Genomic DNA, 13,863 nt, shown 5'->3' on the forward strand with positions numbered 1-13,863 from the left:
TCTACTTGTAGTATTTATGTGGTGTCTGGTTGTGTGTCGTAGTATCTCCCACCTCCAAACAAAAGATCACTTGGAGGTGCATTGCTAAGATCGTTGGAGGTGGGAGAAACTGCCAATGTAATCTACCAGATCCCCTGCATGGATTGCCCCTGTGACTATGTAGGACAGACAGGGAGGAAGCTAACCACCAGATTGCAAGAACACAAGCGAGCGGTCAGAAGAGGAGACCTAAACTCATTAGTAGCCTCACACTGCAACGAACAATAACACACTGTATTTTTCGGACTATAAGACGCACCGACCTTTTTGGGGGAAGAAAACAAGAAAAAAAAATCTGCCTCCCAGCAATTTGCCTCCTTTCAGCTTCAGCTTCAGCACAGCCTGATTAGTACAAGCAGCTGATTGTCGGTTGGATCGGCCTCCCAAAGATCAGTTGTTTCAGGCTGCAGGGATTGCCATAGCCTATTGCCACCTCTGCGCACCACATTTTCCGGTGGGTAGGTGGAGCTACATTCAGTGTATAAGACGCACCCAAATTTTCACCCTCTTTTGGGGGTGGGGGGTGCATCTTATACTCCCAAAAATATGGTATGTTCAGTTTCGCAACTACTAAGATTGTTGGCTGAGTAGGTACAAAAATAGCCAGGGAAATGATTGAAGCCTGGGAAATGGGGCCCTTGTCAGTCAACAGGAGTGCTGATTTACCACCAGCTTATCAGATATACTTAGAATCAGGAAACAACAGCCAACGACTTAATAATTGGCCATCAATATCCCAATCAACAACTAAATAGCCACACAACCAGGCATCACATAAATACTACACAGCTCAAAACACACATTTTGGTGAGAGAGAAGTTCCCTAAGGATGGGCTCATGCTAGAGTCCAAAATCTCAGAAGGCTAAATCTCTGGTTCCAGTAACCGACCCAGATTGGATCCCGCAACAGCTCACCAATCTCACTTTTCCCACACCATAAAAAGGTGGGCAAGGAGAAAACAGGAGCTCATCTTTGTTTGCCTCACGTGCTGGGAGTTCGGTTCATCCCAGGGTTGTTCCTCACCTGTGACTGAACTGAAGATGCATTACCTGCAACAGGCTGTGTTCGTTTCCTGTCTTTGGAAGGTGCCTGAATAAATATTTTCTACCTCATGCACCAAGTCTATCATTTCTTTCTCTGTTTCAGGAAGAACATCTTCATCTTGTAGCACACTCACCTACAGAGTCAAAACAAAACTTTAGTTTGTTTCTTTTCCATCCAATAGAGACAGACATTTTATAGCTTCCTTTCAATTAAATTTTGAACAAGGTGAAGGACAACATTATAAGGGAAGTGCTGCCATCCCTTACGTAAGAAAATGTCAGTGCAGCTGAATTTCCACTTCAGCTGTTAACACTGGAACCCATTTACATTCTGACCATTTCTGAGATTTGAGTAAAAATTAACAATCTGAAGAGCAGAGGTCTTCAAACTTGGCAGACTTGTGGACTTCAGCTCCCAGAATTCTCCAGCCAGCATAGCATAGCATCTCCAGCAGAATACATGGGGAAAAACACAATTAATTGAAATCATTTCATGGTCAAAGATTCTTACTTAAACTTACCAAAAAGTCCCGGACATGGTAATCTGTTGTGTAGAAACATATTTTGTGCAGTTGCTGCTTCACACTGAAGCCCTGCCAAAAGGAAAAAGAAATTCTCCTACAGGAGTGTTTGCAAAAAACAAAAATCATAAGGAAAAGTCTTGCCCTAGTTCTCTGCACTGGCGTGAAAGGACCCAGGGCCTTGGCTATGGCCTTTCGTTGTCAGTAAACAGTGGCTCAAAAAGACAGAAATGTCCCTGGGGATTATGGATCACCCTTTCCCATTCAAACCCTTGCCCAGAGGAACAAGAGAGAAATATGTTATGCTCAGGGTGCAGAGATACAAAATCCATGTACATGAAAATATTCTACAGCAAAGATTTTAGATGGAGCTCAGTGGGGTTGTGGTGTTACTCACCATGTTCCTTAAAAGTTTGGAAGCTTCATTGATGTCATCCTTCAGGAGGCTTTTGTAGGCCATCTCCAGACCTATCTGGGTTAGCTGCCCAAGATCCTGGGCAGGGTTGTGAGTCAGACGGAAAAAGATTTGTGCCTCTGGCACTCTGTTGCTTAGAAGGGCTTCAGTAACAGCTCGCTGGGAAATAAAACGATGAGCAATTTCAAGATACCCCCCCTCTACCCACCCCGAGTTTTGCATTCTGTTTTGAAAGGTTGAGGAGAGGCAAGGGAAGTGGAGTAGCACAGAGGAACGCTGGATCAAAGCAAAGGAGCGCAAACCAATTGAAGCCAAGTCCATCCTTACAACTTGAAAAGAGCTGATCAGGGCAATGTTCCATTAGGTCTAGAGATGAGCAGCAGTTCTGCTCAGCGGCACACTGGTGTGTGTGTGTGTGTGTGTGTGTGTGTGTGTGTGTGTGTGTGTGTGTGTGTTCCAAAATGCTTGAGAGTTACTAGCTGATCTGATAGTCAAACTAAGCAGGGGTGAAATGCTCCCGGTTTGGACCAGCTCGGGTGAGTAGATAGCGATGGCGGTGGGCAGTTCGGAGAACCGGTAACAAAAATCCCTGCCCCCGCCCCCCATGCCCAGCTGAGCTGCGCGATCATCAGAGCCTTTTTTTCTTTTAAATGGCTCTGACGATCCCAGCTGAGTTGACTGCTAATCAGGCAACTCAGCTGGGATTGTCAGAGCCTTTTGAAAGCATTTTTTACATGGTTTTAAATGTAAAAAATGGTTTTTTTAAAAAAATTGGCCACGCCCACCATCACATTAACCACCACCCTGCCCATCAAGCCACACCCACAGAACCGATAGTAACCAATTTTAGATTTCACCCCTGAAACTAAGCCTATCTAACTAAGCCAAACTAAGCACAGAGGCTAACAGACCTAAAAGTCTTCCTAAAAAGACCACAAGTCTGTATTCAGCAGCCGAGCGACTCCATAGAAGCCACTGAACCAGTCAGATTAAAGAGAAGCCATTAACCAGCCTCTCCTCTGTAAAACTGCTGCCACCATTTTTAAAAATGTTTAAGCTGATGACCATGGAGACATTTACCCTGGCCGTCAATTCCATGAAGTGGTTCAGGTTGGTGTAGAAAGCCCTTCCTTTGCCCCTGCCCCTCTGCCACGCCTTCCATTTCAGGGAAGGTCTCCAAGTTTAGTTCTGTTGAAGGGGGAAGACCACCCAGCCTAGGAAGCCAGAGGGCTTCCTGTATTCTTTTCCAGCTTAATTACCAGTATATCCCTTTACGAGACAATGCCCGACACAGATTTACCTTTCCAAATGACTTTAGCCCGACCAGGATATTTTCATAGCCATATCATCTCTCTCTCACACACCCCCAAAATGCTCTCTTGGTAAAATAATTACATCCCCACTTTGTTCCTTCACACTGAAATCAATTACTTTCAAGGGCTGAACTTGGGAGTAGGCTCCATACACGGCTCCAATTTGCTAGGCATGTGTGTAATGAGGAAATTGCTTAATAAATTGAGATCATGGGCGAAATATATACTGATATTTAAGCTACATTCCGCTTACCTCTGTATCAAATTTTTCCCAGTGGCTTTGGTCCATTTGGGGTAGGTTGTCTTCAGAATCCCAGGGCTGCCTTATGACACCGGATGTCTTATGAGGAAACCTGATCATAAATGTCCTGAGTTTAATGATGTAGCTGGTGAAAATGTCAACACACTGGAGCATATTTTCATCCAATTCTGTGAAGAGCACCAGGAAGACAATCACGTAAAGCTACCAAAAGGGCTGCTTGGGGAGAATGGCAACGACAGAGGTTGCAGAGTTATCCACAAAGCCACTGCACCACCCGCTTTGAGAGGATCTGGGCTGCTGGCAGCCGTTAGTCAGGAGGGACGGGACCCTTGTCCTGCTTCTTGGCTAGCAGAGAAGGAGTCATGTCAGCTCCGTGGAGAGGGGTGGGGGCAGCAAGCTCTCCTTCTCAGAGGCCCTGAGGGTTCAGATAACCCCAGACCTGCAGCAGCTTCCCATTTTGGGGAAAGGGAATACAGGAGGGGTGTAACTACAGATGGTGTGAAAGAAACTAACCTGAATTCTTGTCAGTCTGGCTTGAGGCCTACTGCTAACACTGAGGCAACCTTATTGGTGCTGGCTGAGGAGAGAGGGAAACCTGCAGGACTGATTCTACTGAATTTCTCAACTTTCATCCCAACGATCATAAGATACTTGTAGAACTCATACATTATGCTAGGTAGTTCATTCCTATCTTTAGGATTGCTACTCAAAGCTGTCAAGAGGAGAAATTTTGCTTTGCCTTTGAGGTTGGGGCTACAGAGTCTCCCAGGGCTCCATTTTCTCTGTTCTTCAGTATCAACATGAATATTCTGGAGGAAATAATCTCCAACTCAGCCAGACAGTTGCTAAATGAAGTAACTCTAGAAGTCAGAGGTTGTTTTTTTTTTAAAAAAACAGACTTCTAAAAAAGCATTTTGTGTAGACCTGATAGAGTAATTGCAGGTTTGCAACACTGTACTGTACTGTACTGCTCTGAATTTTGTTTGTTATGCAGGGAGGCAGAGGTCGACCCCGAGGCGCCTTGTTTGTGGGGTGCCGCAGGGGTCGGTCCTCTCGCCCCTTCTGTTCAACATTTATGTGAAGCCGCTGGGCGAGATCATCCGTGGCTTTGGGGTGGAGTTCCATCAGTATGCTGATGATACTCAGCTGTACATCTCCACCCCAGGCCACCCCAACGATGCCCTTGAAGTGATGTCCCGGTGCCTGGAGGCCGTGCGGACCTGGATGGGTAGTAACAGGCTTCGACTCAACCCTTCCAAGACTGAATGGCTGTGGCTTCCGGCATCCCGATATAGCCAGCTGGTGCCATCGCTGGCTATTGGGGGCGAGTTATTGGCCCCCACGGATGCACGGCTGTCTTTAGAAGAGCATATGATGGCCGTGGCCAGGGGGGCTTTTTATCAGGTCCGCCTGATTCGCCAGTTGCGTCCCTTTCTGGATCGGGATTCCTTACGCACAGTCACTCAGGCGCTCGTCACTTCCCGCCTGGACTACTGCAATGCTCTCTACATGGGGCTCCCCTTGAGGAGCACCCGGAGGCTCCAACTGGTGCAGAATGCGGCCGCGCGGGGGATTATGGGAGCGAGGGGGCGCTCCCATGTGACGCCTCTCCTGCGTGAGCTGCATTGGCTTCCAGTGGTCTTCCGGGTGCGCTTCAAGGTGTTGGTTACCACCTTTAAAGCGCTCCATGGCATAGGACCCGGGTATTTGTGGGACCGCCTTCTGCCACCGATAGCCTCCCACCGACCAGTACGCTCCCACAGAGAGGGACTCCTCAGGGTGCCGTCAGCCAGGCAATGTCGGCTGGTGACCCCCAGGGGGAGGGCCTTCTCTGTGGCAGCTCCCGCCCTCTGGAATGATTTGCCCCCAGAGATACAAAGGTTATTGGATCTCCGGGTTTTTCGCCGTGCCCTAAAAACTTTTCTTTTCCATCAAGCAGGGCTGGCATGAACCCCCCCCCCTTTTTTTTTTTTTTAGTTTTTTAGCTTTTTAAATTGTCAAAGGAGTTTTAGTTTTCAATGTTTTAAATTTTGGGGCCACAGTTATTCAATTCTTTTAATAATTTTAAATTTTGTATTGATATGTGTTTTAGTTCTGGCTGTGCACCGCCCTGAGTCCACTTGGAGAAGGGCAGGATATAAATTGAATTAATTAATTAATTAATTAATTAGTTAATTAATTAATTAAATAAATAAAATGGACAATAATAGTAATAACTCGTAGAAAAAACGTACTGTGTTTCCCCGAAAATAAGACATGCCTGGATAATAAGGCCAAATGGGCTTTTCAGCGCATGTGATAATATAAGCCACCCCCATAAAATAAGCCCCCACACCAACTACTTACATGCATGCGCAGCCGGTCCCACCATTTTCTCTGGTTGCTTGCAACACAACCGAAATGAGTTGAGGAGGTGATGCCGGCGGGGGTGACATGTCCTCCCCTCCCTGTTCTTAGCGCCAGCCGAGCAGCCCAACATCAATGGCAACAGCAGCCTGGCGGCTTCCCTTCCCCTCTGTCTCTTTCTCGAAAACCTTCTCACAAAGTTTTCTTTTACAGTGTGTTTCCCTGGACACAACAGCGAAGAAAGCGACAGAGCTGGAAAGGTAGGACGCACATCCCGCTTTTCACCCACCCTACCTGCCACCCCCAAATTGCATCCCTAAAGGGGGTGGGTGGCTAAGCGAGGGGCAGGAGCCCTGCCATGCCCAGTGAGGTGGGAAGAAGAGACAGCAAGGGGAGCCATGTCTCACTCCACGCGTCTCACTTCTCTCTGGCCCCACCTGCCACCCCTCTCAATAAAGAGACAGCGGGGAAGGGAAGCAACTGTTGCCATTCGGGTGGGGACTTGTTGAGCTGCTCGGCCGGCACCAAGAACAGGGAGGGGAGGTGATGGCAGGAATGGAACATCCAGTCCCACGCTCGCTGCCTCCTGCACCCCCAAAATAATAAGACCCCCTGATAATAAGGCCAAGCCCTTATTTTGGGGGGGGGGTGTCAAAAGAAAATAAGACCCTGTCTTATTTTCGGGGAAACATGGTATTTCCAAATAAAGCAGGAACAAGTGACCTTTCAAATGGCTGGCACTATCAACTAATTTATACAATGTCACCGGAATCCATCCATCTATTTTAAACAATTGAAATATAAAACCTTTTAATAAATTATACATGGCTGAAATCTGGGAAAATCATGATGATCCTGCAAGATTTCAGCCAGCCAATAAGTAAAATACTGTAATAGATAAAAAGTGAGAATTAACAGTACTCCTCGACTTACAACCACAACTGAGCCCAAAATTTCCAGTGCTACGAAGTGAGGAAGTTTTTAAGTGAGTTGCACTTCATTTTATAACTATTTTTGCCAGATGTTAAGCGAATCACTGGAGTTGTTAGGTGAACCATGTGGTCATCAGACAAATCTTAATTACGCAAATGGCTTCTCGCATTGACTTTGCTTATCAGTTGCAAATGGTGACCACCTGAACCCTGGACACGGTAATTGTCGTAAGTACATGCCAGTTGCCAAGTGCCTGAATTTTTATCATGTGACCAGGGTGATGCTGCAATGGTCATAAGTGTGAAAACTGATCATGTTACGTTTTTCAATATTATTGTAACTTATAATGATTGTAAGTCAAGGGCTACCTGTATTGCACAGCCCCGTAAGATATCTTTAGATGCTTTATAGACACTTAATACCCACCGAGTAAGTGGGTATTAAGGCTGATCCCGAATGCTGCCTTGTTTTTGGCTTTCTTCCCCTCATTTAAGGAGCACAAAATTTGTAAAACCCATTCCAGAAATAGAAATTTTGTTGTTACGTGATGGCACAGAGAATACCAATTCAAGTAAAATAGATACATAATACCGACTCTACCTTCTCTGTGGGTAAAAATCTCACGGAGTTGTTTGTTAAGAAAAGATAAGGTGAGGTTCAACAGCTGCTCAGAGAAATGCTTGCTCTGGGTTTCCACATCATTTTCGTGAATTGCCTTACAAAGTAAATCCAATGCTGGCCTCAGTTCTTCAACGCCTGTAGGAGAAAAGGGTAAAACCAAGAAAAATGGGAACATTGCATTAAGAAATGCACAAGTTTGCATTTGCTTTCAAAGTGATGTCAGAGTGATATACGCAATTCATTCCGTTAAGCTGAAGACCCATGGGCCTCTGATTCGCAAGAACCGGCCCTGACCCTCTCTCTCTGCCTTCAATGCAGTTTACTTTGCATTCAGTCAAGTGAGACTTCTTTTGTATTTATACTGCAATTCATAAAATATCAGTGTGAACATTCAGATTTTACTTACTCTTCAAGTAAAAATCTGATATATTTGCAGGCTGATCTTGTATAGAGCTTGCTGCAGACAGACTGAAAAGGTTCTCTTTATTCTTTAGGAAAAAATCCACGGTGTCCAACTGTCGGTTCTCTAAGCCAGCCTAAATATAAAAAATATAATTTTTATAGAGATCAACCACCAATACTTTGATCTCTCTCTTTATTAGCACCTGGCCTGAGTGTCCAAGGGAGCATCAAGCCACGGATTGTGCTTCTCACTTCCTGAGCTCTCTTCTCAGAGATCTGGCTGTCACAACATCAAGACAAACCTTTGTCCAACCACACAGGAATTTTTTCTGGAGAAGTTGAGCTCTTTCTCTGCTTACAAATTCGTTAACATGAATGTGATCTATTCTAAGTAATATATTTGATCTGTATGTAATATATTTGAGTACACCAAAATAAGTGCTGGATGATATGTTAATTACAGCTTAGTTTTACATAGATTTGTAACTAACAATGACTGTAACCAAGGAACAGTCAATATTTCTTTGTAATATAGAGCAAAGGATCAGTTGTTTATACAGTGGGGCAAAAAAGTATTTAGTCAGCCACCAATTGTGCAAGTTCTCCCACTTAAAAAGATGAGAGAGGCCTGTAATTGTCATCGTAGGTAGACCTCAACTATGAGAGACAAAATGAGAAAACAAATCCAGACAATCACATTGTCTGATTTGGAAAGAATTTATTTGCAAATTATGGTGGAAAATAAGTATTTGGTCAATATCAAAAGTTCATCTCAATACTTCGTTATATATCCTTTGTTGGCAACGACAGAGGTCAAACGTTTTCTGTAAGTCTTCACAAGGTTGGCACACACTGTTGCTGGTATGTTGGCCCATTCCTCCATGCAGATCTCCTCTAGAGCAGCGATGTTTTGGGGCTGTTGCTGGGCAACACAGACTTTCAACTCCCTCCAAAGGTTTTCTATGGGGTTGAGATCTGGAGATTGCCTAGGCCACTCCAGGACCTTGAAATGCTTCTTACGAAGCCACTCCTTCGTTGCCCGGGCGGTGTGTTTGGGATTATTGTCATGCTGAAAGACCCAGCCACGTTTCATCTTCAATGCCCTTGCTGATGGAAGGACGTTTGCACTCAAAATCTCATGATACATGGCCCCATTCATTCTTTCCTGTACACGGATCAGTCGTCCTGGTCCCTTTGCAGAGAAACAGCCCCAAAGCATGATGTTGCCACCCCCATGCTTCACAGTAGGTATGGTGTTCTTTGGATGCAACTCAGCATTCTCTCTCCTCCAAACATGACGAGTTGTGTTTCTACCAAACAGTTCTACTTTGGTTTCATCTGACCATATGACATTCTCCCAATCCTCTTCTGGATCATCCAAATGCTGTCTAGCAAACTTCAGACGGCCCCGGACGTGTACTGGCTTAAGCAGGGGGACACGTCTCGCGCTGCAGGATCTGAGTCCTTGGCGGCATAGTGTGTTACTGATGGTAGCCTTTGTTACGTTGGTCCCAGCTCTCTGCAGGTCATTCACTAGGTCCCCCCGTGTGGTTCTGGGATTTTTGCTCACCGTTCTTGTGATCCCACAGGGCGAGATCTTGCGTGAAGCCCCAGATCGAGAGAGATTATCAGTGGTCTTGTATGTCTTCCATTTTCTAATTATTGCTCCCACAGTTGATTTCTTCACACCAAGCTGCTTTCCTATTGCAGATTCAGTCTTCCCAGCCTGGTGCAGGTCTACAATTTTGTTTCTGGTGTCCTTCGACAGCTCTTTGGTCTTCACACCATAGTGGAGTTTGGAGTGTGACTGTTTGAGGTTGTGGACAGGTGTTTTTTATACTGATAACAAGTTCAAACAGGTGCCATTAATACAGGTAATGAGTGGAGGACAGAAGAGCCTTTTAAAGAAGAAGTTACAGGTCTGTGAGAGCCATAAATCTTGCTTGTTTGTAGGTGACCAAATACTTATTTTCCACCATAATTTGCAAATAAATTCTTTCCAAATCAGACAATGTGATTGTCTGGATTTGGTTTCTCATTTTGTCTCTCATAGTTGATACTCCTATGATGACAATTACAGGCCTCTCATCTTTTTAAGTGGGAGAACTTGCACAATTGGTGGCTGACTAAATACTTTTTTGCCCCACTATATAAGATTCAGGATTCCTTAAAGATAATAAATGAGGGATGAAATATGCAGATGGCACTAAAATACAAATGGTAATACTTAAAAAAAACCACAACGACCTTCACAATATGAAGAATTGTGCCAGAATTAGCCAAGTCAGTTGCTTGTCTTGTCAACAGAAGATCTTGCGTCTCCGCTGGTTGAGTACCAGAACCATTTAAAGTAGAGCAAAAAGTGTGGGGAATCAATCTTTCTGCTCTAGAATGGATGCCCAGGGCCTCACAGCTTCATAGGCACCCAGGGAAAGAATTGGGGTTGTCCAGAAAACCCTCAGCGATAGAAAGACGCTGCTACCCACAACCCTGGAAACAAGAATGGCCCAAGCTTCTTTCCTTACCTCTAAGGCATGTACAGGAATCGAACACCTTCCCCACCTATTGAGGCGGCAAAGGGAATCTACAGTGCTAGCACTTCCGTAGATGATCAGTCTGTTCAAGAATTCCTCTTGGGTAAAGCCAAACAGGAGCAAGAAGAGGCCAGTCTCTAAGGATTATCACAAAGGAGAGAGGTTATTTCCATATTGCTCACTGTCTACAGAAAAGATGTTCTAGTGACTTGAACACAGCTCCTTCCTAATGTCAAGAAGAGAAAACAACTTCAACTCTGAAATTTTCTACAGGGAAAATATTCATCTGCAATTAAAATCAAAGATGCTCACCTGAAAGGACGAGCCATAGTGGTTCCTCCCTGGTATATTCCACAAAAAAAGAGTTTTCCCCCACACAAGACTGTGTGATGTCCTGCGTCACCAAATCCCACAGGACAAGAGTCAGCCCTTCACTTTCACTTGAGACAGTGAACAGCACGTGGAAACCAGTCACATGTTTGCACTCAAGATTCCCACGTTCTTCTAGGTCACCTAAAGGTATACTCTTCCAGCGCCTGTCTTCAGGGCCCTCATTCTCTTTCCCTCTGGAGCTTGAAAGAACAAATGCAACCTCTTGAAAGAGGGACGCTTCAGAAGTGTCCAAAGTCTTAGAGTTAAGAGATTCTAAGTGCAGAAGATGCTGATACCAAGGCAACTCAACATCTGTACACAAATGTGGAAAATAATTGTGTGGGTGTGTATCATTCAAAGATAGTGTGTGTGTCTTCCAGGATCTGGAAAAAAAAGGGGAAAATCTTAACATTTTCAATGATACATAAAATGAAGATGTAAGAATTACACTTTTCAATGAAACAACTCTTCTCGTTACTATAAAAGTACCTTTTGCCAACTAACCTGTCAGTCTGAAATGAAGGTTGCAAGAACTTCATGCTGTAACTTGAACTATTGAGGTCATCTTCACCCACCCCCTCCAACTGTTGTGCAGGAAGATTTTCAAAGCTTTGCTTGCAAAACAAATGGTCAGGGTATTCTCTGGGGGAATTAAACAAATTAAACAGATTAACAGAGTTGGAAGGCACTTTGTAGATCTTCTAAGTCTAACCCCCAACATCATTTCTGACAGATGGCTATCCAGTCTCTTCTTGAAAGCCTCCAGTGATGAAGCTCCCACAACTTCCGAAGGCAACTTCTGTTCCACGGGTTGATGGTTCTCACTGTCAGAAAATTTATCCTTATTTCCAGATTGAATCTCTCCTTGGTCAGTTTCCATCCATTAGTCCTTGTCTGGCCTTCGGGTGCCTTGGAAAACAGGTTGACCTCCTCTCTGTGGCAGCCCCTCAGATATTCGAACACTGCTATCTATCTCCCCTGGTCCTTCTCTTCACTAGACTAGCCATGCCCAGTTCCTGCAATCGTCCTTCATGTGTTTTAGTCTCCAGTCCCCTAATCATCTTTGTAAATAGATAGATAGATCTCAAATAAACAAATGAATCCATAATACTTTTTCATTGAGGAAAATGATCCAAAACTATAGATTTGTCTATGGCCAAAGCATGGAAGCCTAAGATTCTCAGTTCATTAGACGGGAATTGAGTCAGGCATTTTAAACAATAGGTGAAAATCAGATATGAGTGTAAGAGATCCCGTCTTATTTAAAGAACAAATTGTGGGTATTCACTATCAAAGTCTGAGCTTCACAACGCAGGTATTTCAATGGGGAAGCCAGCAGGTCCTCACAAATGGCAACCAAGTGATCTCAACAATCCATGGTGCTGTGTTTAATGACAGCAGTCAGGAGTGCCAAAATTGCTGTTGCTAAGTGGCATGTCACCTGGTGTTGTATTTTATGACCCCATTGCTTAGCTACATCATTAACTAAGAGCCACTTGTATTAGTGCTTCCTGCTCTTGTCTATCTAGTAAGGCTGATATAACCCGAAGAAAGAAAAGCACCATGGGTTTGTAATGTATGTATAGAGGTTTAACCATGATTCTGTGTGAACTGCTAGAGGAGTTCAGTTATTGAGCGCTACAAAAATGCAATTAGAAAGACTTCTAACTAGCCTTTTCTCTGGAAAAGCCTGGAATCCTGCGCCCAAGGCAGCTATGAAATATTTACTTCTTATGAGCAGGAAGACTTTTTAAATTTCCAAATATTCATGCATTATCTTATCACAGGTGAGTTCTGCTGCTGTTGACGTGGGGGTTTTTTGTAGGTAGGGGTTACTGATTTATCCTTGCGCATGGGGAATGATATGTGTGGCTTTCATGCTCTTAATCCTTATAAACCATTCAGAATCACTCAAGTGAGATGAATCTGTTGAAATGGCCATATAAATCAGCTACATAAACAAATGTTATGCTGGAAATCAGGCAGCCTTTGAGAAACAGCCTTCAATCATTTCAGTCCACCTACCTGAAGTACAAGTTGAGGTCAACAGCAGCCACACAACTGGAGCGGCCAACAACCACAGCCACACTGAGATCATGTGATATACTTAGTTGCACAAGAGGAAATGGCATGTCCTGGTTTCTCTCTTCTTGCCCCCGTGACTGATAGAGAGGGACACTGATGTGGGCCAAATAGGCACCATCGGTAGCACCAAATATATCTTTGTAAAAAGTTAAAGAATTTCAAAGGCTGTTGAAATAACAGGACAAAAAGAAACATACCCTTCAAAGAGCATTCCTGCTTCAGATGAAGCCTCATTAGGCAAGGTCATCTTATTTTACAATAAATATGTACAGGAAATTGAGTAAGCTATAAATTCAATAGAACTTGCTGCCAGGAAAATACTACTATTCTTTAAAAATCAATCTTTTTATGTTCTGTGAAGGGAAACCAGGATGCAGCAGTTAAAGATCAATGCCAGGGTTCAATGCCAGACAAATGACAGAATTCCAATCTAGGGAAAAAGGACACAACCTCCACCATAAATCTAATTATAACAAGAAATACTCTTTTTTTAACTTCTTAAGTCAAGTCTTTTAACAATTGCTGAAATAACTCTCTGTCCCTGCTTTCAGTGGAAACATATTAGTGCTCTATTTTTCAAGTCAATGAAGATGTATAATTAGCATGCACCATCTCCCACCTGGAAAATGAATGCAAGGATTTCAGACATTTAACTCTTCATGATTATCTATATGCCACTGATGAGTCTCAAGAGGGAAAATCATTTGTTTATATTGGTAATCCACTCTTTTAGAGTGGATTCTTGAAGGCTCTTGAAGAGTCTTGAAGGCTCTTCAAGTCAAGGAAGGGCCCCAGAACAGAAGTTGTTGCATAGATACAAGAGCAGTGTGGCTGGGTCAGCCCAGAAGCAAACAGTAACCTAAAGCAGGGATGGGCACCTCACAGATTGCAAATCATGGGGTATATATAGTCCCCATCAGCCCTTCTCTGTCCTCCTCACCCACCCTGCAAGAACCCTTCGATCAACAGGGTACTT

At 44.1% G+C, this 13,863-nt stretch overlaps 1 protein-coding gene and 1 long non-coding RNA gene across 5 annotated transcripts in view; one reads left to right on the forward strand and one right to left on the reverse strand.

The window, feature by feature from the left end:
- SPG11 (SPG11 vesicle trafficking associated, spatacsin) overlaps positions 1-13,863 on the reverse strand; it is a 44,765-nt gene that overhangs the window by 28,624 nt on the left and 2,278 nt on the right. For all 3 annotated transcript variants that reach the window (XM_087877898.1, XM_087877897.1, XM_087877899.1), the window contains 10 exons: positions 12,828-13,023; positions 11,307-11,444; positions 10,743-11,185; positions 10,422-10,567; positions 7,901-8,030; positions 7,474-7,629; positions 3,586-3,761; positions 2,002-2,178; positions 1,605-1,676; positions 1,090-1,217 (listed from right to left, as the gene is read on the reverse strand). In XM_087877898.1, the coding sequence (XP_087734024.1) occupies positions 1,090-1,217; positions 1,605-1,676; positions 2,002-2,178; positions 3,586-3,761; positions 7,474-7,629; positions 7,901-8,030; positions 10,422-10,567; positions 10,743-11,185; positions 11,307-11,444; positions 12,828-12,934 (1,673 nt within the window). In that variant the 5' untranslated portion in view covers positions 12,935-13,023. The remainder of the gene's footprint in view (positions 1-1,089; positions 1,218-1,604; positions 1,677-2,001; positions 2,179-3,585; positions 3,762-7,473; positions 7,630-7,900; positions 8,031-10,421; positions 10,568-10,742; positions 11,186-11,306; positions 11,445-12,827; positions 13,024-13,863) is intronic.
- On the forward strand, positions 3,049-8,157 carry LOC132712614 (uncharacterized). 2 transcript variants are annotated; one of them, XR_009623263.2, is made up of 3 exons: positions 3,049-3,129; positions 6,154-6,200; positions 8,097-8,157. It is a non-coding gene; the product is annotated as an uncharacterized LOC132712614 (long non-coding RNA). The 2 variants fall into 2 exon arrangements; XR_009623264.2 differs by lacking the exon at positions 3,049-3,129 and adding an exon at positions 4,192-4,270.

The sequence above is a fragment of the Pantherophis guttatus genome, chromosome 13 (genome assembly GCF_059756535.1).
Source record: "Pantherophis guttatus breed Tessera chromosome 13, ASM5975653v1, whole genome shotgun sequence".
Taxonomy (NCBI): Eukaryota; Metazoa; Chordata; class Lepidosauria; order Squamata; family Colubridae; genus Pantherophis; species Pantherophis guttatus.